The following is a 26552-nucleotide window of genomic DNA, read 5'->3' on the forward strand; positions in this document are numbered from 1 at the left end:
AAAAGCAATTGTGATGTTTGTTGGACATATTTTCATATGAATTATAAGTTTTGACTTCATATATTTTTGTAAGGATATGCAATAAATAAAAGAGACATGTAAATAAATTTGTAAAATAAAATTTTATTACTTTATGTACAAGATGACGGGGGTACAAAATACTCCAATCACAAACTAAACAAAAATCAACATGGTTGTTCCGAGGAAACATTGAAAGATTGAATGCGATGCAACTCCTCTGTGCAGAACAGGATGGCATGCAATATTTAAAAAACAATACATTTCTTTCTCGATGATTTGTATCTGAAATGTTTGATAGCATAATAAATTTAGCCCTAATGTTCTGCAATCAGTGAAGATAGCTGAAATATCTCACTAGATAAAACCATTTACTTTTCAAACTACACACAGTAAAGTGGTTATGAAGATTTCGTGTATTCAATAATTATAATTATTGTCCAAACTTTACACATATCTACAATGAAATTAAAAACAATAAAACCTAAGGCAATTACAGTTGTCCATGTTGTCAATCAAATGATTACAAATTTCATTCTACGCCCCACACAGTCAATAAATTTTACGTTGACAAAGACTTTTGGGATTCTAACTTTATTGTACAATAAAAACTTAATTATAAGAATTATTTACAAAGCAAACCTCAGTTTAGTTAATATTGCATGAGGTTTAAGAATTTGCCACACTTTTTTTTACAAAAACCAGCCATTTTTAATAAATCCTAATTATATAATACGTTATTTGATTATCGATGAACACAAGGTTTGTTGATGGAATAAAAAAAACTACAATTTTTTTATCATCTCGTCATAAAATATTATAGTTTTTGTTCTTACAGTCTTGACACATAAATAAATTTACGTAAATGGAGTCGTTCGTTTATTACAAAAAAATAACAATAACAGCAAATTTTTAAGCGAAAGGGACTTAAATCTAAGAAGGAACATGTCGACCCATTTCATTATAAAATGAAAATCAATGTTATTGTAAAAGTAATACTTTATATTGTAATGAAATGAAGATTTACAGTAAGGATAGTCAATAAAATTTACTTTCGGAATCGAAAATCTACAGTCTTCTATAAGGCCTATTAAATTTGAGACAGCAGAAAAAATGTATACTTTTCAATATAGTAATTCAAAAATTTTTAAATCACAAAAAAATTATGCTTCATCGTCGTCGACTAACACCAATAAGTTATTATTTTGTAAGAAATAAAATTCGGGTTTTCAACTGGCCAATTATAGTCTTTGTGACACTGATATGACAAAACACCCAAACCGTTTCAGCTTATTAGTAGTTTTCAATGAGAGACATTACTATTAAAGATGAGTTCAAACGACCGCCGATGTCCGGTGACGCGGGACCGGGGGGCACATCGGGGTTCATATCGACCGAGAAGCCAGATTCTTTCTCCTTTCCGACCGACCGACGCCTCCAATGTGCGGGTGAGAGCGGCTCGGGGTCGCTCAGTTGTCGAGGGCGAAGTCCCCGGGCTGCGCGTCGTCGGCGGGCGGGGCGTCGGGCTTGAAGGCGAGCGCGTGCGGGAACTTGGCGCGGCACGCTTGCACGTACTGCTCTGTCTCCTTCTCGCACTCGCCGAAGTCTCCCGCGCGGAGGCTTTCCAGCACCTCGACGCATCCCTGGAAATATTCATTATACACTACACACTTTTCCGCTCTGGTCTTTAATAGGCTATTTGACTGGTTTTTAAAATCTATTTTATATTATTTAGTAGAGGTTAAGTGGGTTCCTTAACCCAGTTGAATTTTTTATTTCTAGTACATATTTGCCGAAAAATATCAAATTAAAAATTATATATTTAAATAACGCGCGAAAACGCTGCTTGGACAATATGGCGCTGCAATGGGGTCGATGACGTCACTTTGCTGTATTTTAATCTGTGGTACATATATTTGAAAAGCAAGGTTTACAAGAAAGTGACTTCATCATAAGCCCGGCCAATCAGGAGTGTTTTGTATCACGTGACAAACGTTTGAAAAAATGCATTTTTATTTATTGATTTTTGAAAAAATTACGTATTATTTTAGAGTTTCGTTAGTAAATAACCATTTTTAAACTCATAATATACACTGATTACAATAATTCACAATTTATTTTTCGCATTGTCAAATAGCCTATTGTCTATTTCAGTAAGAGTTAAGCGCTCAATCTTTTACATGATGCCCGCATGTATTAGCGATTCTTATCTTCACGATAACTGATTTCATACGGTTGACGTAAGCAGAAGATTTTTCAGGTTATTGGCGTGGGGTGCCGCAGGGACCAATTTTTGGTCTCTTTATCTACCTCATTTACATTGACGACCTAACTAGGGAATCCAAATCCAGGTATTTGCGAGATCTAGCAGGACATTTAGATCTCGGAAATTAAAGACATCTAAAGGCTTGGCGATTGTAATTATTAGCTCTTTTAGATCTAAACTAAAGCAAACCACTACAAACTAAACCACTTAAGATGATCATCTTAAGTGGTTTTATTATTCAAAGGACATGACAGTAACAGTAGTTTCTTAAGGAAAGTAACAATATACAACGTTGTAAAACCATTAATGGTTTTAATATTAATATATTTTTTTATCTGTAAATATATGCGTATCTTGCGTATCCCTAGTAGTTTTAGGGTTTGTTTGAAATTAAAAATGATGAACTTTACCGATCTTAGATGATCAGCTCAACCATAGATTGTTACTTGCTGTTAATACAGAACAAAAAAATAAAATGACTATAAACGGCCCATATAATTTTGAACCAAGAGAATCATATTAATATTCCTCATATGGATAATACAAAAGGGGTAACACATATAATCCACGTTTCTCTATAATCCCGCCAGAGCCGCGGAATTGCGCTAAACTTTCACTGGCCTATTGTTTTTTGTTTTTATGGAATAGGTTGGCGAACGAGCATATGGGCCACCTGATGGTAAGTGGTCACCATCACCCATAGACAATGACGCTGTAAGAAATATTAACTATTCCTTACATCGTCAATGCGCCACCAACCTTGGGAACTAAGATGTTATGTCCCTTGTGCCTGTAGCTACACTGGCTCACTCACCCTTCAAACCGGAACACAACAATACTGAGTACTGTTATTTGGCGGAAGAATAGCTGTCTTATTATCATATTTAGTTTTAATTATTTAGCAAAAATCATACCTACCATTCATTATGTAAATATACTTTTATTAATTACTAGGGACCCGGTCCATCTTAGCACGGTTGCATAGCTGATACTAAATATACCACCACATCATTTGTTTATTTACGATATCACGTTGGAAACTTCTAAAATGATATTTTTTTCTTCACTGTATCGTCCATGTCTTATATACGAATACATTTCTCTCGAATTACTCTATCTATTAAAAAAACCACATCAGAATCTAGTTATTTGGTGGTAGAGTACTGTTATTTGGCGGTAGAATAACTGGTGAGTGGGTGGTACCTACCCATCGGTAGCGGGTAGGGTAGCGGGTAGGGTACCTGTATGGAGAGGCCGGGCAGGTCGAGGCGCGTGGCGAGCGCGAGCGCGGCGGGCGCGGGCGCGGGCTGCAGGCGGCGCAGCGCGCGCGCGCCCCACAGCGCGCCGCGTTGCGAGCGCAGCGCCGGCCCGCGAACGAACTCCTCCGCCATCGTCAGCGGGCTGCGACCCTGGAACATCTGCGAACAGCAACGGGACGCTGACGTCACTAGCGCTCTGCCGCGACGGCGCGCTCGCAGGCCCGCCGACCTATGACGTCACTAGCGCTCTACCGCGATGGCGCGCTCGCAGGTGGCCACCTACCGGCTGCGTCTCCTTGTCGATGACGGTGGTCACGCCGGCCGGGAGCCCCGCCTGCTTGTCGTCCAGCCAGGTCCGGAAGCGGAGCAGGCAGTCGTGCAGGTGTTCGTTCTGGCTGTCGAGTCTCCACGCGCGCTTTATGCTCTGCAGCATCAGGAGCGGCTTTTCTGTAGGACACCCATCAATATATACGCATTGACCGAAAAAAATTAAGATCATCAAAAATAAACTACATATATAAAATATTTCAAGTTATCAAGTCGTCGATATTTACATGACTAAACAGAAAAAAGACTCGTGGACTCACCTTTCCTAAAGTATATTTCGAAGGCCATGAGATGAGTGTCTATTCGGTCCGCGGCGAGCGTCCGCAATGGTTGCAGGAACTTTAACGCTTGCTCTAACGGATCTTCTGCCTGGAAAAGGACAACAATATTGTATGTACATTATGTATCATTGGTTTTGTATCAAATAAAACCGATGTGAAACGATATAAGATGTTCCTGTCTTGGGAGGCGCAAAGAAGCTTCACATTACAGGCTATACTTATGCGCTATCAACGGTCAACATGTAACGATCAAGGATTCGTTTGGCGGTTCAAAGCGAACGGGCTTTACTGCGTCGTCGTCGATTAAATATGTGATCTATGTATGGCAAGAAGGCAATTGATACAACTGCATATCGATGTTATCTCTGTGACAGACAGACAGCCGCCTCGGGCCTCGCATGAGATCCACAGCACGTTTTATAAACATGCATTGTTAAGTAAAAGTGGGTCACGAATCACACGTTACACACCTCAACGTCGAAAATCTTATTATTAATGATTGTTACTCGAAATGACAGAAATGAAAATATTTCAAACTAAATTGATGTTAGGTACCCTTATTTTATTGTAATATTCAAACTTTTCTTTTATTATCGAAAAAGCTTTACAAAACGAAAGTTTTGCAACTCGTAGAGTTATACTGCACTCGCTTGCTTTTATAAATAACTACTTATCGGCCCGGAGAGCCGAGATGGCCCAGTGGTTAGAACACGTGCATCATAACCGACGATTGCGGGTTCAAACCCAGGCAAGCACCGCTGATTCATGTGCTTAATTTGTCTTTATAATTCATCTCGTGCTCCGCGGTGAAGGAAAACATCGTGAGGAAACCTGCATGTGACAAATTCTGCCACATGTGTATTCCACCAACCCGCATTGGAACAGCGTGGTGGAATATGTTCCTTCTCCTCAAAGGGAGAGGAGGCCTTTAGCCCAGTAGTGGGAATTTACAGGCTGTTACTTTACTTTTTTTTTTATCGGCTCGGACTTCGCTCGGGTTAGCCGTCAGATGTTGAGCATGAAAACGATACCAATGTCCTTCCTTGTAGACAAAGATTGCTTCGTAACAAAATTTATTAAAATTTAATACAATGAAAGAGCAACAGTAAATCTTAATTTTCGCATTTATAATATTGGTATAGATTTATTCAGACTTACCAAATGAACAGTCTTTGTTTGAAGGAATAATAAAAAAAGTAATTGCGCGACAATTACTGTCTAGACTTGAAATAAAAGTAAGGTTTCTTTCTTTTCTTCTTTTAAGAGTTACTTTATTTTTAAGATTGTACCCGGTAGGTGGTGCTGTAATCGTGATTATTATTTCATTTGTAGGAAGTCGTGACAGACAGCTAGTTTTTTTAGAACGGTCTATGTAAGTTGTACAATTGTTTTAGAAGTTACTTTAAGAACTTTGCAATAATAGTCTCTTGTATTGATTTACTGTTAATAAAATTAAATATATATCAGTACAGCACAGTACAATACAGTAATAGCCTGTAAATTTCCCACTGCTGGGCTAAGGCCTCATCTCCTACTAAGGAGTGGGTTTGGAACATTCCACGACGCTGTTCCAATGCGGGTTGGTGAAATATGCACATGTGGCAGAATTTCGATGAAATTAGACACATGCAGGTTTACTCACGATGTTTTCCTTCAGACCCGAGCATTTAATGAATAAGCATAATTAAGCATACATATATAGTGGTGCTTGCCTGGGCTTGAACCCGCTTGAAATATATATCATACTGGGGTATATTATAATACATTTAAATGCAAATATAAAATATATATATATTAGGTGAAATGACTCACTCTAGCAAGTTTGTCCGGAACGAGCTCGTCGAGCTGTGGAGCTTCTGGATCGCCTTGTTCTTGCTGCTGTCTCGCTTTGTGGTGCTGTTCACGTTTCACCTGGAAGTTTATATCATTACATATTATTACAGACACGTAGACATAGACCCAGTGGCGTAGCTATCGTAGGGCAGGTGGTGCAGTGCACCGGGGCCCTGGAGTCAGGGGGCCCTCTAAACCAAAACCTTAAGGTTCTGGAGCTAGAAAAACACGACCCTACGCACAAGATTTCTTGTTTGGTTTCTATAATTTTTAAGTGTAATTATTAGTTAAAGAGGGGATTAGGGTATGTTTATTTTTCTATGCACTGGGGCCCTTCATCACCTAGCTACGACACTGCATATAACAATAAAAACAAAATTGTCTTCCAAGAAATAAATTATCGAAAGTCATCCTTTTTTATAATTACGGTAATTCAGATGAAACAAAATATAGAAATAAGCACAGTCATTCTCTACAATGGGGCATGAAACATTTACTTTTTATTTATACATATACTCACAAACACAATGGCTGTTTCTCATAATGACCTCATAATTATCCTTCATCAGAAGTAAGATCTCCGCGTCACTATTCTTAAAAGACGCGGATCCCGATCGGGTCAGTCTCAATTAGTATTCAATCGACCATATTATTTTTAAATAACGTATTTTATACCAGTTGTCGCCCTCGGATTCGCTCATGTTTTAGCGGTTGGTTATCATATGTCAGGCAAAAAAGTAACCTATGTCCTTTCTTGGAGCTCAAGTTTGCTTCATACCAAACTTCATCAAATTCGGTTCAGAGGTTTGGTAGTGAAAAAGCGTCAGACAGACAGAGTTACTTTCACATCTATACAAATATATAATAAAATTAAAGTGTCTGATTGTAATATTAAAATAGCCCTTTTTTACTCAATGCATAAATGAAATCAAATCAAATCAATTTTATTCAAGTAAATTTCACAATGAAGCGTTTTTGAATCGTCAATAATTAAATACTACCAACGTTTCGGATTGCAGCTTCTAGCGAGAAGAAACGGCAAGAAACTCGCATAGTTGCTCTTTTGAAATAAATAGATTTACAATGCTGTTATTTGCAGTAATTAGTGTCCTATGATGGGACCCTAGCCTAATCCGTGCGTTTCTTTCTAAAAAGTACTTACTCTTTTAATGAATAATATGATTTATTTATTAATTTAGTCTCAATAATCTTTTTAAATTTTCAAAATGGTAAATTGATTATATTTTCCGGTATCTTATTGTATATGCGTATACCATTGCCCAAAAACTTTCTATTTACCGTATACAAACGTAAACTGGGGGTTACAAGTTTATTCTTATTTCTTGTATTAATAGTATATATATCAGCATTGATGGACTTTTTTATATTATTTTGTATAAACATTATACTATCATAAATATATTGTGAAGCAGCCGTTAATACACCAATTTCTTTAAATTTCTCGCGTAATGATGTCCTGGAGCTAATATTGTGAATAGGACGGATAGCTCTTTTCTGTAGAATAAAAACAACTTCAATATCTGCTGCATTACCCCATAACAACATTCCATATGACATAAGACTGTAAAAATTACTAAAATAAACTAGTCTAGCAGTACTTATGTCCATGAGTTTTCTAATTATTTTTATTGCATAAATGGCACTACTTAGTTTCCTTGCTAGTATTTGTATGCCACAAATTTGGACCCACTGCAGTTTCGACCCAACAAACTCAAGCCTTTCATTTTTCAAATTTCAAATTTTTCATATGAATAGACGGTACATAAACCAAAATGTCATTTTTAGTCTGTCTGTCTATCTGTTTGTTAATGAACGGAACGGCATGACCGATTTTGACGTGACCTTCAGATAACTGATATAAAAGGGAGTAACATAGGCTACAATATATATATATTTTTTTGTTAAATTCAAAGGTCGCAAACACAGCCAGTTTATAATATAAGTACATAAATACAGATAATATATATTCACCTGGACTTGTGCCGCCAGCGCACTTTCCTGTTCGGCTTTGCGTTTCGCTTTCCTCTGTTTATTTCTGAGTTTCTTTAGCTCCGATGGCGCGAGATTTTCTGTAATAAGGAAACGATATTTTTATTAATACTGGTTTTTATATATTATTTGTTCTAGAACAAAATTTAACCATTACAAATACTCTTAAGTCTCAATAACGTGCTATACAAAGACAATTTTTGGAGAAATTATTAAAATTTTTATAAAAAAAAAAGTGTTTATAATGAAACTAAATTTAACTTTAATACGAAATCCCTAATAATTAAAACCATCTGATATCATAAACGTGTTGATGAATCAAAAAAAAAAACATTATGTAAAAAAATATTTTATTTTTTAAGAATAATGAAACGAATTTATAATTATTTTAAATCTTCCATAAATACATATATTTCTTAACACTTCCGCCGATTACGCGACCTTCAGGTGATAATTTACACGTACAGTTAAACATACACATCAATTACTAAAGTATGGTAACGCGGACGAAACACATTGAAACGAGATTTATTTCCACGATATAAGGATCAGGTCCGCCTCCGGTGTAACAAAAATTACGGACGATAATTGTCAATTTGCATTCCATTATACAAATCCAAAGTACACTCAGAGATTACGAATAATTGAGATAATTGTTAATATTAAGATGAATTGAATTACGCGATCGGTCGCGTAAGTAACATCCTGTTGTACCCTACACCAACAACAACAACAACAACAGCCTGGAAATTCCCACTGCTGGGCTAAAGGCCTCCTCTCCGTTTGAGGAGAAGTTTTGGAACATATTCCACCACGCTGTTCCAGTGCGGGTTGGTGGAATACACATGTGGCAGAACTTCTATGAAATTTGTCACATACAGGTTTCCTCACGATGTTTTCCTTCACCGCTGAGCAATTATAAAGACAAAGTAAGCACATGAACAACGGTGCTTGCCTGGGTTGGAACCCGCAATTATCGGTTAAGATGCACGCGTTCTAACCACTGGGCCATCTCGACTCCCTAATGCTGTGAATAAACCTCACTTCCTTTCGAAGAGGACGTGAGCCGTTGACGAGATCGGAGAGTATTCCACCACGCTGCTCCGTTTGAAAAACAGGCGACAGAAGAAATACGTCATAAGCGGATTTTATTCATGATTAACGCAGGGGATACTTGAAAACTTTTACAAATTTGAATCCATTACCTTTCAGCTAAAATCATTTTTTTCTATCCACTGAGCGATATCTTAATGTAATAATAAACGCTGATGTAATTGCACACATGATGAGAATAGAGATATGATTTTTATTATAATAATCTACACATATGATGTGAATACATAAAATAATGTAGGTAATTATAATTCCAGCTAGGTGCTAATACTTTTATGTGTAGCTTGTTATACACTGCGGTTTCGTTCGCGTTTTTAAGTATTGGTCGTCGGGTGTTAGGATAAAAGAACTATCGTATACTTGCTTCATAAGAAATGACATTAAATTTAGTTTAATGGTTTGGCCGTGAAATAACTACAGGCAGAGTTACTTTCGCATTATGATATTAAGTATAGAAGTACAGATTACCTTCTAACAATGTGAATGGTAAGAAAATAATTAATACATAAATACTACATCGATGTTATTCTTTAAAATTGATAGTATAACCAACAAGAAGAGGCATACGTCTGATGTTTATATTTATAGAGCTCATACGAATACATCAAAACGTAAAGGTTATATGTATTTCCTGAAAGTAGTAGTACTAGTTATTAATAAAAAATATAGGTTTTGTATTTCTTAAATTAATTTAAGCTGACAAAAAAAGAAATAAAAATATATTTTTGTAAGTACTTTTAATTTTCTTAATTTAATCGTATCAAAAATATTTATATTCAAGCAGGGCATAAAAACACTTTTGATTCGTCATGTTACATTGATGAATTGAATGTGAAGCTAACAATTTCGAAAAATAGATTCTACCGAAAAGGACCGACCAGGAAATCCTACTGAGTTACTCTTATCCACCATTTTAATTGAAAGTTATGTCAGTATTTGCATTTAAAAATAAAGTATCTAAAACTTATTATTATTTATTCTTCTTTTATACTTTCCCACCCCGGTTGACTTATCGCGATTCACGTCTAAAATTAAAATTAATTCAATAAAAATGTATCTCCTCGTAAATCGATTCGGCCATCTCGGCCCAGCCACTGTCGTTTACATTTTGTACAAAAGTGCTTTGCAAACGGTGATCACGAGTGACATCAGATCCGGTCGGCTTTGATTGAAGTAGAGCGGACTGCGCGCGCGGAATTATGATTTGATTGTCATACGAGGCCGCGAGTGCTATGAAAAGTATAGTGTTAGTTAAGACATTTATACAATGTTATAAACACTAACTTGTTTATATAAAGTATATATTTTAACGTTATTGTTAAATTAAAAACCGAGATGGTCCAGTGGACAGTGGTTAACTGATGATTGAGGATTCAAACTCAGGCAAGCACCACTATATATATATATATGCTTAATTTATGTATATAATTCATCTTGTACTCGGTGGTGGTCTAATTTCATAGATATTCCTGCCACATGTGAATTCCAATTGGAACAGCTTGGTGGAATATGTTCCAAACCTTCTCTTCAAGGAGGCCTTAGCTCAGCAGTAGGATATTTACAGTATGTTGTTGTTCTTGTTATTAAAAAAATACTATTTTGACACAACAAATTGAATCTTACAATTAATATTGTACACTGCCTACCATACTAGGACATCATGTGTGATAGATATACATATTAACTGTTATATTAAAATATTATCATAGTTGTGTATTTGCTTAGACGTTTTGCTTGGTGGCAGGGGTTTGTACAAACTCGTCTGAGTAAGCACTAACCACTCATCAGATATTCTACCACCAAACTACAGGGCTCTGTGTAACATACAGGCACAAGGAACGTAACGTCTTAGTTCAGTAAGGAATTTTTAAATTTCTTACAGAGCCATTGTCCATAGGCTGTGGTTACCACTTACCACCAGGTGGCCCATTCGCTCGACCACATACCGATCTCATAAAAAAAAACTTTGCTGTCATGCTATGACATCATAAATTCACGGGTACTTTCATTCGTCATCGTTTAATTGTCATCTCATGTAACATAAAATTCTGGAAGAAAACTTCAATAATATAGAAATTTAGCTTTACTTATACTTTTATTTCATCTCATATTCAGCTGAGAGGGAGATTATTACAGATAATATGAATAAAATGAATATTTAATGCAGAACTCAACTCCAAATAAATTTAAGCCCTGAAAATATATCTCTATTTCCTATGTACGGGGTTAAAGCCCAGTTAATGTTTAAAGATCGTGTCCAGATTACGATCGGCATGATTTTACGAGCATAGATATAGACGATCACAATGAACAATAAAAAGTCTAATTCCATACGAAAACACGTTTCTATCGTAGTAGTCTGATCTATTCAGTGAACCAATAAACCAACTTATAAATAACTACAATCGTAAAAGATAATCACGTATATTTTTTTCTTAGTTTTAATAATGGTACACCTACACAGAAATGAGCACCTGCCAGCACGCGTTACCGATGTTTTGCAAACACAATGGAACGATTGAAACTTCATTGAGGTCACTGACCATTGTGGTATTAACTACCACTATTTGCTAATTTCGGAATATCACGACGTATGACAACAGCTAGAATTATATTCATGCTTACGTTGTTCAAATACACATGAATCGTATATTAAACGCGTTTCTTAAGAAATGTAGGAAAATGGGAAAGATCATATTTAGTTTTTTCCAGCTAAGCACGGTTGCAATGCTAATACTAAATAGACCACATAATTTCTTTATTTACGATATCACGTTGGAAAATTCTAAAATGGTAACTGCTTCTTTACTCTATCGTCCATGTCTTATATACAAATACCTTCCTCTCGAATCACTCTATCTATTAAAAAAACCGCATCAGAATCCGTTGCGTAATTTTAAAGATCTAATCATACGTAGTGACAGCAGCGGTAAGCGACTTTGTTTTATACTATGTAATGAGAAGTTTTATCATGCCCCGCGTAGGTTGTATAATAACGAGCATAGGAAAGGTAATGAATATGTTTAAGATGAGAATCTGTGTTACCAGAATGGTAACGATGTAGATCAAATAAATTTATTTTCGAAATAAAATTATGTTTTGTAACATTTTACTAAAAATCGTTTTAGAATCAGTAAATAAATCACACATATTGTGTTTAACTATCATTTATTCACGGTCATTCGGGTGATTTCGAGTTTCTCAAAAATTTTTCATGAAGCACCGCAAAGATATTGTTTTCCGTCTAGATTATCGGCCCATTCAATATCACGCACACATAAGTCACTGTGCTCGATCTCCTGCTTACATTCCGCTGGTATTTTCCACTTAGTATCGGAAGTATTTTACACTAATATTGTAAAGAGGAAAAAGTCATTGTTTGTATAAATTGTATAAAAATATAATAAGGGGTAATCACCGGAATAAAAGATCCAATTCCAAATCAATTTCTTAAAGGACAAACCATCGCTGAGAGACGTTAATTAAATACACATCAATCTACTCATTATTGTCATATATAGTCTACTAGCTGAAACTGAGGCTTTACCCGCGCGATAGTTATTAAAACTTAACATATAGCATACTTTAAACCTTCGAAGGGTAGATTAATATCCGAGCCTATATTCTTCTCTGAACCAAACCATTACATCGAAACAGTTTTAGCAGTGTCAGCATAAAGGTAGAGTCGATAACAGATAGAGTCACTATCGCATTTATATTATTGGTATAGATTAAGAATTCATCTAAATTTTTTAATGCTATAAATGTGAAAGTAAGTCTGTCTGTCTGTCGCTCTTTCACGACCAAACCGCTGAACCGAATTTAATGAAATTTGTTATGAAGCAAACTTGAACTCCAAGAAAATACATAGGCTACTACCAACAACCTTAAACTAGAACGAAGCTGCAGACGACTACTAGTAATTTATAAAGTAACAATCAACAAGGATTGTATGGAATAAGTTGTTCATTTTCACTTTTTGTATGAACTTCTTTACGTATACCGTCCATTAAACGGAAAGACCAATGCTTTGTGTTGGGGTTTGCTATTAAAGTTCGAAGGGTGAGTCAGCCAATGTGATTATAGGACTAATGGTTTGGGGAATTATTTATAGTGCCATTGTTTACAAGGTGTGTTAACCACTTACAATGTTGTGATTGATTGTTTGACTTCATTATATAAAATCCAATATATTTTTTTAAATGTTTTAATAAATAAACACTTTACACAATAAGCTCCTTAATGTATTTCCGTGATCGTAGAAAAATACTCAAAAAGACCACTTAAATTGATCAAAACAAAAAATTCGCGTGCAAGTCAGTTTCATGTATCAGAAACATTGCATTCAAAAATGACCTTGACTTTTATCTCGGAGCACAAATATTCCCGTCAATAATTATACCTTATACTAATCTGCACAGCTATTCCTCGATTCGATTCCCGACAAATGTCATTTATATTCTTATATTTCATATGGGTATATACATTGTTCGCAATACAGGCACGGCACGCTTGTGTGCGAAAGGTTGCTTACTATAATTAGTGAGTTTATAATTGATAGCACACCTTGGGAATGCTACGATCGCCTTCTGGCTATTTCTATTCATATTCCATACGTATTTAATTAATTCGACAAAAAAAAGACCAGCTGAGTTTCTATTGGGAGTTCTTCTCGGGTCAGGGTATTTCCTTTTCTGAACCGGTACATAACATACATTGAATAAAGGAGTTGAGAATTTATAATTTTTTCTCTAGGTTACCTCAAAGTGTGAAGTTGTGATAACATTTACTATTATATATTATATTAAAAGACCGCTTGCTAGACAAATTAAAAACTTTGAAAATTATCTTTCAAATATGTATGCGATCATGCAGAATGTTCTTTTATAGTCATGTTTTCGATTAACGCCTGTCGAAATCGGCGATCGAAACAGCAGACCATTGTTCATAAATATGTACCGAGTCACGTTTAAGTAACGATGCATAGCTTAATGAGAAACGCGAGTATTTGCAACGTGATTCAGTACATAACACCCCACGTACGCTTTAACGAGACTTTTTATTAGAAACAAGATGTTACCAGCGATTTCGTACATTTCTAATTTTGCAACGATCGATATCTCGCTATTGATTTCTTGCACAAAGCTTTATTATATTGGAATATTTTTTTAAATTATTTTCGTAAGCTCTAATAGCAACGTATAACAGTCATATAGTAATAGGTATATATTATTATTTATAAACTTCAACTTCATATAATCATTATATTTTTTTATTTGACGACCTCCGTGGTCGAGTGGTGTGTACACCGGTTTTCAAGGGTACGCCACTCCGAGGTCCCGGGTTCGATTCCCGGCCGAGTCGATATAGATGATCATTAGTTTTCTATGTTGTCTTGGGTCTGGGTGTTTGTGGTACTTTCGTTACTTCTGATTTTCCATAACACAAGTGCTTTAGCTACTTACATTGGGATCAGAGTAATGTATGTGATGTTGTCTCATATTTATTTATATTAAATGCTTATACAATTATGTTGGTATTGTTTTAAGTAAATAAGATCCTGACCACATCCTTGTTCGTATATCTATAAACAGCTATGTAAACTATATAAATATCTTTATAGATTTCCATTTCAATTAACGTCGAGTTAATTTAAGAGTCAATACTCGATTTGTTTAGGAACTAGACCTGTATTGAGGTACAATATTAACGCACCTGCGGATTTGCATTGCATCCGGCCCACCTAGATAATTGTAGACGTTCAGACTTTCATTTTTAACCCAATTACATTATAAAAAATACTATTTAGTTCTAGTTATGATTGTCGTATTTAAATAATTGATTGGTTATCGTCGAAATGTTAATATAGCCATAATATATCATTTATTTAATAGTTTTCTAAGAGGATACGAACAGTTATACGTTAAGCTAGAAAAATAAAAATGGTCGCAAGCAAGAACGCAAGACGCAAAAACGGAACCCAAATTATCTTCATAATTATCTACAAATGAAATCATAAAAATTTAGGCAATAGCGATATAATATTTAAAGAATTACATAAATTTGAAAGTGTCTTTGAAATCGAAAAATGTATTGAACAAACCTTAGATTAGAGATATACAAAAACGGTTGTTATAGGTAATATTATACCATATTGATTTTTAATTTTATTACAATCTTTGCATGGGTTCACGCAATACAATATTAATGTCAGTGTTGCAATAATATGAATGTATTTAATAGGTATACAATATTTAGTACGTATCTTTAAACGAAGAATCGTGACAACCCTTGAATCAAAAATAATAAAAGTCAACTAGCTAATAAAAGCGGACATATTACGTAATATCATTGTGCCTTAATCCAAAGACACGTCGCACACACAAATTGCAGCTCTAATTCACCGGTTTCGCAAAACTAATGAAATCGCGGCCCTGGCACGAGGCGTGCGCCGCGCTTTGCACCGGATGCAAGGGTCGACTACGTATATTGTCATAGCTCGACCACGTTAACAATTAACTATATATTATCTTCTACTTAATAAAATTTAACTAAATTATAAACAGCGCCAGTTTACACCTAATTGGTTGGTCTATCAAGATTAATTTTATAAAGGGAATTCCTTATGTGAGCCCTAAGGGAGGACGAGTAACGGAAAATTTGCTTTATGAGTCTATTGCAGTTCCATCCAAAATTATTCTATAAACAACGAATAATGTTATTTTAATAATGGATAGTTTAATAAATTACCTACGTAATTTTACTTGGTGTCAACAGATTTTAGGTGTACAGAGTAGGAGGGAGGAGAGTCCTAGGTTTTCGCATTCAAGTTAAACTGCCGGTTCTTCGCAGTAAAAATCTACATTTCGAACCAAAGGTCAATTTAAATTTGAATTAATCTTATAAATTGACTTTTTAAAAATAATTTATAATTGCTAAATTGACATAATAGTAGTCCGCTTGCTCTTGCCATTAAATAAAGCCAGTGGGAGCATTTTGCTCCCAATTAAAACAATTCCTAAATATATTTCAATGTTCAATGATAAATGTGAACTTCCATTTGCCTCAGAAAGGGTGTTATTATTTTGAATACAGATAAACTTAAGACTAAGATTAACCAATGTTCCCTTATTGATTAAAGTAATAGTCCGATAAAGAATAAAAATAATGTATCCAGCAGAAGGACAAAATAGTATTGGGTATAATAAATGTGAACAACATACAGTGACCTGTTTAATTAAAGACTCGTTTGGTCATGATAATATAATCCAACGCAAGTATAATACGATGCCATTTCTTAAATATAATTGACAAATGTAATTATCCCGTTGATCAAAATTATTTATTTACATGCATTTATGTCACCTTTTATATTTAAGTGACATTTAAATCAGGAAATATGAAATTAATAATATCGGTTTTATTAATTATAATTGGCCTAAAATGATTTTTTTTAAATGTACAATAAGAATTTTATGTTGTATAAAGAAGACCAAGAGAAATATTGATTGTATAAATAATTGGTGATAGGGCTTTGTGCAAGCCCGTCTGGGTAGGTACCACCCACTCATCAGCTACTCTACCGCCAAATAACAGTACTCAATATTGTTGTGTTCCGGTTTGAAGGGTGAGTGAGCCATTGTAACTACAGGCACAAGGGACGTAACATCTTAGTTCCCAAGGTTGGTGGCACATTGACGATGTAAGGTATAGTTAATATTTCTTACAGCGTCATTGTCTATGGGTGATGGTGACCACTTACCATCAGGTGGCCCATATGCTCGTCCGCCAACCTATACCATAAAAAAGGGGGATTTTAATCTAGAAATGCTCATAATTTGTTCATAATCTCGTTCGCGGTGCAAGAAGTGAACCTGCAAGCGTCCACCATTAGAGCAACGTCTTCAAAAAAGTTCTACAATCTTATTTGTCATTATCATCAATAGTTTAAATAACTGCGAAAAATATTGCGTGAAATGTATCTTTATATACAAAAAAAAAAAAAAACAAATATAGTAAATGCAAATGCTGACGGTACACGCCAGTTACTTAATCCTACTGTCCACGGAAACATTATTGTTATTTACATTGCCAATCAACTCTGTTAATTTAGTTAGACTGATGTCGCTTTGCGTTATGGGAAATAAATTCGATGAATATATTAATGAATGAAGAGTTTTTTTTCCTTATAAACACTACTAAACCAATGTACACGAAACGTATAAGTACTATAATATGCACGCGCATTTCAGGCAATGTCTTAGTATATATCACAGCAAGACTAACTCTACCGACGGTTTTGCTTGAATTTATTAGTTTCAAATTGTATTATTAACTACAGTTTTAAAAAACATTCATTGGTTATCTGCCGCTCGACTAATAACTATTGAGATTAAAATATAATTAAAACGAATTTGATCACAGTTTGAGACCTTGAAGGCTCTTAAGAAGGCGCCTTTTATATCTTTTCAAGATCATATCTATGTCTATTATTATAAAAGAAACAATAATTCTCTAGACATTTAGAGCAGACTGACGTTCTGAGAAACAGGTGCCGGCAGAAATTTCGAAACAAGGCATTCGCAAGCACTAGGCGTTCTAAAATACTAAACAAGTACAAAGGCCCAAAAGTCGTTCGGAAATTATTAAACGCGCGCAGTCCGATCAGTATTTCATATACAATAGTAGCCCTGACAACGCCCTAGTGTCGCAACATCGAAACTAGACCAAACAAGTTCTTGCTCTGTCAGGTTTCCCGTTTACTTTGCGAATAGACAGGCTATTTTGGAGTAAGCACGAACGATTTCTAAAATATTTCAATTTAAATCGAGGCCCATTTTTTTGGACCTTATTTAAACAAAGAATTAGTAACCTATGATGCTTCACATAATATTTCTTTACAAACAGTCAAACAAAATTGTATGGTTTCATAGTAAATTTGGTATACTTTTAAATTATTGATATGATTATTCCGTTAGTATACCATGAAGTTTAATAATTCAATGAATATGTTTAATATTGGTAAGCTTTTTAAGGTGCGCTGATTGTGCTAAATGGTTCAAGTTTTGCAATTTAAAACATGGCAGATAATACGACTCTTTCCATATGTGGCGCGCATTCATACCGAATAAGCCTTAAAGCTGTTTGTCACTTGTGATTTATTTCGATTTCTGCCTTTTGTAAATCGAAAAAAACATTAATGTATGTTGAAATAGATCAAACGCCGTCATCTTGAATCTGCAAAACTTTGAATATTCTCATAGAGACGCAACTCTCGCGCGTCAGTATAACCCCGTATTATGTAAGCTTGCGGTTTTTGTCTCAATCATGCAACCGTCTACATTAAACGCAGCCAGTGACACATAGATTAAATTATTTAAGCGAGAATGCTTTTCAATCGTAGCATTCAGGGAGCAGTAGTAAAAGTACCGAATTTATATTCAAAGCATCGAATGACCTTCGGTTTTCAACTGCATCGCTGAATTAAAAAAAAAATACTTACTCTGGCTCACGTGCCCTAGATATCTATCAGATAACCTTACGCAAGAAGCACGTTCGGGCATATGTGACCGCTTTTATCAACAAATTGATGACTTATGTTGCGTTCATCACGCTCGACAGATTGCGACATGCGCACGCGCCGATACAAATTAATTATTCGATACGGACTACACCTGCCCTATGCATTCAACGATCATCTTAAATGTTATAAATGATGACATAATTCTATTTAATAATAGTCGACTTAATGCGTCTTACGTAAGGTGTTATTTGTCATTGAAAAAATTACGACTGAGTATACGCCTATGATATTATTAATGCAAAATTGATTTGTTCATGTTTACATAAAGGAAATAGGAAATGCTCAGTTATTATACTGAAAAACATCATACTTTACATCATAATTTCGAATTTATTGAATACTCAATAACATATAAAGTAAGAGCCTGTAAATGTCCCACAACTAAAGCTCGTCTCAATTTGAATAGGAGTTGGCTATACCCATATCTGACAGAATTACTTTGAAAGTAGACACATTCAGATGACCTACATTTTCTTTCACCGTTGAGTAGGAAAAGAATTATAAACACAAATCAAGCACATGAAAATTCAAAAACATTTCTAAAACATAACCACCAATATAAATAGCCAAACATTTATTATTATAACTGGTTTTAAAATAAATATTTTCATCCTTTCCTCATTTTTAAACATTCAAATATATTTGTATGAAGCAATTCAATCTCATTATTTAATCTCAATAAAATCAAGACATTAACTTCTTAACATCGTATAATCATTACGATTACGAGATTAATGATAAGCCATCGGAATGACGAAATCGGACCACCTGCGGACAACAATACTATTATTTTTATTAATAAGTATCGATTACGAATCGGTTTCATAAAAATTGTTTGTGTTTATTGTAACGAGGTTAATTCGAATCGTGGAATTCATTCCGATGGAATAATTATACCAATATGACTAAACCCCAATCCTTAGGTCTTTACGTCACTTCCTTATCATCATACATGTGACATTTTAATGAGCTCGGTTAGTGAAAGCCTAGTGAAGACGCTCCAATGGACAGTTTGTTCATATAGCAAGCAAGCATCACTTGTAAGTCTAATGTGCTTAATTTATGTTTAAAGACCTTACCAAACCTGCTTAAATTGAGTAATTTTGGAGCAGCAGTGCGTAGGCATAAGCAATCATAAGAATGATAATTACTAACTAAGTTTTAAAAAGTGAATACTTATTCTAGAGGTTTTATTACTTTTACGATATTCACTGGATTTGTAAATATTGGTTGTGAACCGGAATTACGTTTACATTGAATGCCATGACGAGTTTCTTGTTTCTTGTCGGTTCTTCTCGGTAGAATCTACTTTTCGAACCGGCGGTAGGTTCAATTAATATAGTTGTTAAATGACGATACAAAAGTGCTTGTAAAAGCCTACTTTTATAAAGCACATTTTGATTGATTGATTGATTGATTGATTTATGACAGTGGATGCCAAGTCTTTAATCTATGGTAATAATGATAATATTCATTTACATATAATAATAAGGTGTATAAAAATATAAAGACAATATATTCAAAGTATGCAATATAATTAACCTTTTCTGGCTCGAATTTGCGTTACGAACATTGGTCACGATTGTTAATCCTTTAGACAGGAATGCGCGGTAAATAATGCGGACATATAATTTAACATTATATTAAACACGACGAGATATATCGTGTAATCATATAATTTATATTAAAAGTCAAAGAATAGTTTGTTTTGAAAAATCACTTATTTCAAGTTTTATAAGCCTTACGTATCGAGATTGATGGAGCATATTTATTATAATGATCAAGTATTTAGAACAAAAACGAATCAAAATAAGGATTGCAAAATATGGCTGCATTACTATTCTGTAAAAACTCACTTCGTATTTCACTCGGGCTTTTGATAACTCATGATACGCTGTTTTGATGCTATATTATCTATAAATAATAAACTAATCTCTCTATATATTGAGAGCTGAGATGGCCCAGTGGTTAGAACGCGTGCATCTTAACCGATGATTTTGGGTTCAAACCCAGGCAATCACCACTATATATATGTGCTTAAATTGTGCTTATAATTCATCTCGTGTTCGGCGGTGAAGGAAAACATCGTGAGGAAAATTCGATGAAATAAGACAGATGTAGGTTGCATGTGTCTAATTTCATCGAAATTCTGCCACAATATGCATTCCACCAACACACATTGGAACAGCGTGCTGGAATATATTCCTAACCTTAGCCCAGCAGTTGGAAATTTACAGGCTGTTACTTTACTTTATCTATCTATCCGATAAATGCTAATTATGATAGGCAATGCCTCGTATCAATTTTGAACGATTTACTTTCGTGTACTTACATGAATTTCAAATAGTACACTAACTAAATAATTACCTTAAGTAATTACAAGTGACAATGAACGAGTCGTGACATATCCATCAGATATGTCCTACAAGATTGAAACAACTTCCGCTTATTAGAATCTTTCCGGATATTTCCGCATTGACATAATTACTATACGTTCTGACCTTTCATAGGAACGCACCTTGAACCGAACAGTACTTTGAAAGGGTGCTTATGACTCAGTGAATATCTAAATGTCTTGAAATCGTGATCTTAGCGGATACGTGTTTATATGCCTTGTCTATTTATAGTACCTACATTTAGTCGTTTAGATAAGTTTAGGCAATATAACATACTCCGTTGTATATTATTTCTGTAAATATTAGATTGTTTGGTTCAGCTAATCAAAAGCATAAGATTAATAATACATAATCACAAGCATCACATTAATATGACGTAACAGTATTTAAGCAATCAGCGTCCAGAAAAGAATAGAATCACTACAGAAAAATCTCTAGAAAAATAAATAAATAAGTCATTCTAAAAATCTAGCGGAATCTAATTGCAAGCAAGTTAAAACAGCTTTCAAATACATACATTGAACGCAATGGAAAACTCAACACTATAACAAGTAGTGAATGACATTGACTATTTAAACATTAATCATTATAATACTTTGACAAAAGGTCACTGACCACTGTCTCGATCCATTCAATTACAAAATAACATACAAAAATCGATTATGTTCTATTAAATATAGTTTTTTAAAAGGACTAGTTTATAAATGTCTGCTTTCTCCGGTCAAGGGCGAACGCAACTATATCGTATCGAAAGTTAAATATTACTAACAAAACAAACTTTCCCGTCGCACCGTCAGCCGACTGTATCGCAATATTAGGTATTCTAGCGACACAGAGCAATCAAAATGAACAATTTCCGTGATTGCACCAACGCATTCTTTAAGCAGACTATGAAAACTGGGTAATGAATGTAATGCCTTAAATGGATTATTACGATTAATAAAATCAGATTTACCAAAGCACTCGCCTCTTAAGGTTTAAGAATTACAACGAACGTGTGATCCAAACCATGTATTCATTGTTTGTACTTATAATATTTTTAATTTTCTTATAATATTTTATAAGAACATTTTGTTATTTTTTTATGATATAACTAACATCATCGGCATATTATTCAATATTACGTTAGTACATCGCAATACACCATTACACAAAATATTAACAATAGCAAGATAATGATAAAATACACACACTTAACATATAGTAATTAACATACATAGATCTAGATTACATTTGAATATATCAAATAATTTATTACTTTTATTTTCAACTTTTAATCGGTTTTATTAGCAAACTAGCACCCCTGTTTCGAACGGGTGTAATTCAGATACTAAATATACTGCAGATTTTTTATTATATACAAAAACCTTCCTCTCGAATCACTCTATATATTAAAAAAAAACCGCTAATTTTAAAGATCTAAGCATGCATAGGGACAAACAGCAGGAGAGACTTTGTTTTATACTATGAAATGGTTATTACGAAGATGCAAATGATGAATAAGTGACTTTCGATCACAGCCGCAAATGTAAGGAAGTTATTATAAGTTCACAAGTGTATGCAAGTAGATACTCTCTATTCGTTCAGTCTTGTGCGATGGGATGGAGACCCGAAACAATCTTCAAGAGATCACATAAAGAACAGTCATAGGTATGTGCTTCACCGCCAACTCTTAACGAGGCTTTTTCTGAGAATATCTTGACAAAAAAATAGGCAGACTATAATTTGTGGAAAATACTCTACTTTTTGACGATTGTCTCAGAATAATCGACATTCAGAAACAGTATTCAATTTAGTTTAATCTTTTAAAACTACGATTTATAAAATACTTGTAAGAATAAATTGAATACACGAAAATATTTTATTATTATTCATTTAATCGTTGCGTCTTTTTTCATCTGTGACATAATTAATAGTAACTTTCGAAATAGATAGGTAGTCTCCCATATAGAAGAAAAATCCTTAGCATTGACACAATAGGCAACGATTGTTATAACATTTGATATGAATATTAATGAATATAAACTATGTATTTATTGTAATACAAATTGATTCATCGTGTTAATGGCTGCGTCCATACTGAGAGTTCAGTTTACAATCACGATGATATGATCGAATGTAATTATACCCCCATGTCTTATGACAAATGACTCGATCGCGCTAATGGCATTTGTAAGCTAATGCCAGGACATTTTAATTAAACCAGGGAATTAATTTAAAGACATTACGTTCGGGCGGAATTTTAAATACGTATGTTATTAATCTATTCGAAACGATGTTTTTCCTATACTTTGTATGTAATCACTTAGAAATTAAATGGTTTAATACATAGAACGATGAGTTGTATGGAAATGTTACCAAGAGTTGAGTTTTCTTTGATTTAATGTTTGAACTATGTATTGTAAAACATTGTCAACTTCACCGTGTCTTCATCTAACTGAAAAAAATAACTCAATAACTATCCAATAAACATAGGAATTTCATAACTACGCATTGGGAAGTATGAATGAATGAGTTTTTTTTTTTATAATTCATTAAAGTTTTCCGTACACTGGCTGAAATTTGACGATATTTATTGGAGACGTTGTAAAAAATCCTAAAACCTTCACTGGCTTGCGTCCGTAAGCCGGAACGACTAGGTACTTTGTATATAAAATATCAATTGGTATCATATCAGTTCTTATTTATAAGGGATACGATTTATTTTATCATAAATATGTTAAAAGATACTACTAGATTTCAAGCGAAGCTTCTCCTAAATGAAACCGACGGTAGTTGGTTAAGTAAATACATTAACAAACACCTGTATGTAGTCGAATAAATTCATTAAACAAATATATATTCAAATGGTATTACCCTAGGCATTAAACAATTCAATCGTTACGATTACTTCGATGTAACTATCTTCCGTATGATTATATATACATAGCGAGGGACTCGATTATATCACTGTTATTTCCATCTCTCTGCGACACATACATATATTAATATAACTATCGTGTTCCTGTTGCCCTTGATCGTGAGCCTGCTCCGAACAGGTTTCAAAGAGAGCTGGTCGCGTTAAATATAGCACGGACATCGTGAATAGGGAAAGTGTTCTTTCCTCTCGTACAAAGTATGAGTTTCACTTATAAGATAATAGCATATCTTGATTACAGAAAATAGTTGTTACAGAAAATTAATTTCTCTACAAAAATAATATGAAATATTCTGCAGCTAATTCCTTAAATGATTGGTCGATATATTAAAAATAATGAAATAGAGACTTTAATAATATATTTAAACTTTATGTTGATTTATATGTACATTTATTGTTTGTATTAATGGTAAAAGGTATTAAGTATTATGTTTCGTCTTTGAATTATCACTTTTTTTGTATCCAAGCGGAGTCCCGTTAAAAGTAACAAGTATGAGATAACCTTACTAGTAACTTACTAGGCTTTCGTGATTATAGATTAAATTCTACGCGTATACCTTTAAGAATTCATCTCTCATTTCAGAAGGGTTTCTGAAAGAGATTATGTTTGTAGAAGTTAAGAAGAATACATTATTTGTGATAATTTCATCATTTGATGTAGCATAAAATTAAACTTTGAATTGATTTTACTGTAAAATAAAATACGTCAAGCTTTTTAGAATTGCACACGTTAAACCACATAATCGATTGCTCGATAAATTGCTTACAAATAAAAATTCACCTCGTTGATTTCAAGGTAATATAAATCCTATTAGGTAGCAACGTTATCCTACAAAGTCATAATACATTTTTCAACTAATTTCGACAAAATTCACGTAGCATTACGTGTATTTCACAAAGCGACCTCATTCTCATATGGTAAACTCGAATATTTTTGTTTTCAAACAGATATGCGCATAGGAGAGAGATCGTACGTGTCAATTATAACAAAATTGAAATCATTAAAGTTTTTGTATTAAATAATTTTAAGTAAAACGTAAGATATGTGGCCAGAACGTTAAAATTTATAGCATCCTGAAATAAATATATGTAAAGAATGTTTTAATAGTTGCTTATCGCGAATATATATCACATTAGGGCAGTACATACCGTTGTGAACGTTTTGAAAATATTTATATGTTTTATACGGTTGGGTAATCTTAACATATTTATAAAAGATGGATATCGCTTATCGCAGGATTATTCCAAAACGCCGTTTGAAATAGAATTAATAATATTATATTATGTGGAATATTTTTTTAATTATTGTTCGTTGAGATTTCCTTTGAGCATCGAGCTAACAATACCATAGAAGATTTAAAATGAACTTAATTCCCTTTGTTATAGAACACTTTTAACTTATCAAGTTTGGCCTAATTGTATTCTGCTTCATTAAATTGAGATCTATTCTAAAGCTCTCATTCTAGCTGATGATAAACGGGCCGTTAAAACTGCAACGGATGTGATATCGGTATCGGATCATGTATATGCAAGTGTGTTAAGATAACTCCACCAAGTACACGCCGTAATTCGACTCACGTTTCACGTGTACCAATTTCTCGTTTCGTTATCTCTGGCACACGACCAATATTTGCCAAACGGTCAGGGAAAAGGGAAAGCAGGAGAATAATACTTCATTATTTCAAAAAGGCACCAAGTATTTTTAAGATTCTTAAAAAAAAAACAACATTCTAAATAAATAAGAAGTATATGTAGTGTTCTAATTAAATTCAATACTCCTTATTCTAATTCAATTTAAATAAAATGATTCACAGTCAAAGATAATAAATGTCTGTGCCGTGGAAAATTTTTCTACACATAGATTATAACGAAACATAGGACGGCCACCCAAAGTTTTCCAAATCATCCTTGCAGTGCTAAAAAAACTGAGCAGACCGTGATGAATGGGATAAAACAACCTGTAAATACCTCTCTGTGGTACAAATGCGTCATTTTCTCTTAAAGAGGTTTGAAGCTAATTTTACTATGCTGCTAATGTGTCACTGGATACACACGGGCGCATACGTCAGAATTTCTTAATTCACCACTGAGGACGTAGATTAACATTCCACATAAACGCATTGAACCTTGCCCGAGTTCGAATCTGCTCGCTCTGTTTGGCTAAAATTCAAGTGTTCCACGGCCATATCGACTTTCATTTAATTAATTCGTTTCAAAAGGAAACATTAAACAAAAAACATAATAATAGTTACATAAGAGGTTGATGTTTGCTGTAGCGCTACCGATTGCCGCAATATGTCAATATATTAATGTATACACAAAATAGCAGTTTGCACGAACGCGACCGACCCGGATCTATGTTGAGAATATATCTCCGGTACAGGATATAGGATTGAGGATTAGATGTCACGTCTGATAATTAATAGCGAATAAATTCTTTAGGCCAAATCATAACTGTTGGTCAAATTGCACTATGCACTATTATCAAACTTAATAGAAATATAAGAATATTATAGTTACAGATATACGAGTATAACTTGTTATAAATA

At 34.1% G+C, this 26552-nt stretch overlaps 1 protein-coding gene across 1 annotated transcript in view; it reads right to left on the minus strand.

Moving 5' to 3' along the window:
• Window positions 1–103: 103 nt before the first annotated feature.
• The window catches only part of LOC124537802 (N-alpha-acetyltransferase 15, NatA auxiliary subunit), a 105099-nt gene continuing 78650 nt past the window's right edge, over window positions 104–26552 (minus strand). Inside the window, exons 11-16 of the mRNA XM_047114712.1 lie at window positions 7977–8074; window positions 5964–6062; window positions 4131–4239; window positions 3827–3990; window positions 3526–3702; window positions 104–1661 (exon numbers count right to left, since the gene is read on the minus strand). Coding sequence (XP_046970668.1) covers window positions 1488–1661; window positions 3526–3702; window positions 3827–3990; window positions 4131–4239; window positions 5964–6062; window positions 7977–8074 — 821 coding nt within the window. The 3' untranslated portion in view covers window positions 104–1487. The remainder of the gene's footprint in view (window positions 1662–3525; window positions 3703–3826; window positions 3991–4130; window positions 4240–5963; window positions 6063–7976; window positions 8075–26552) is intronic.

Source organism: Vanessa cardui, chromosome 19 (genome assembly GCF_905220365.1).
Source record: "Vanessa cardui chromosome 19, ilVanCard2.1, whole genome shotgun sequence".
Taxonomy (NCBI): domain Eukaryota; kingdom Metazoa; phylum Arthropoda; class Insecta; order Lepidoptera; family Nymphalidae; genus Vanessa; species Vanessa cardui.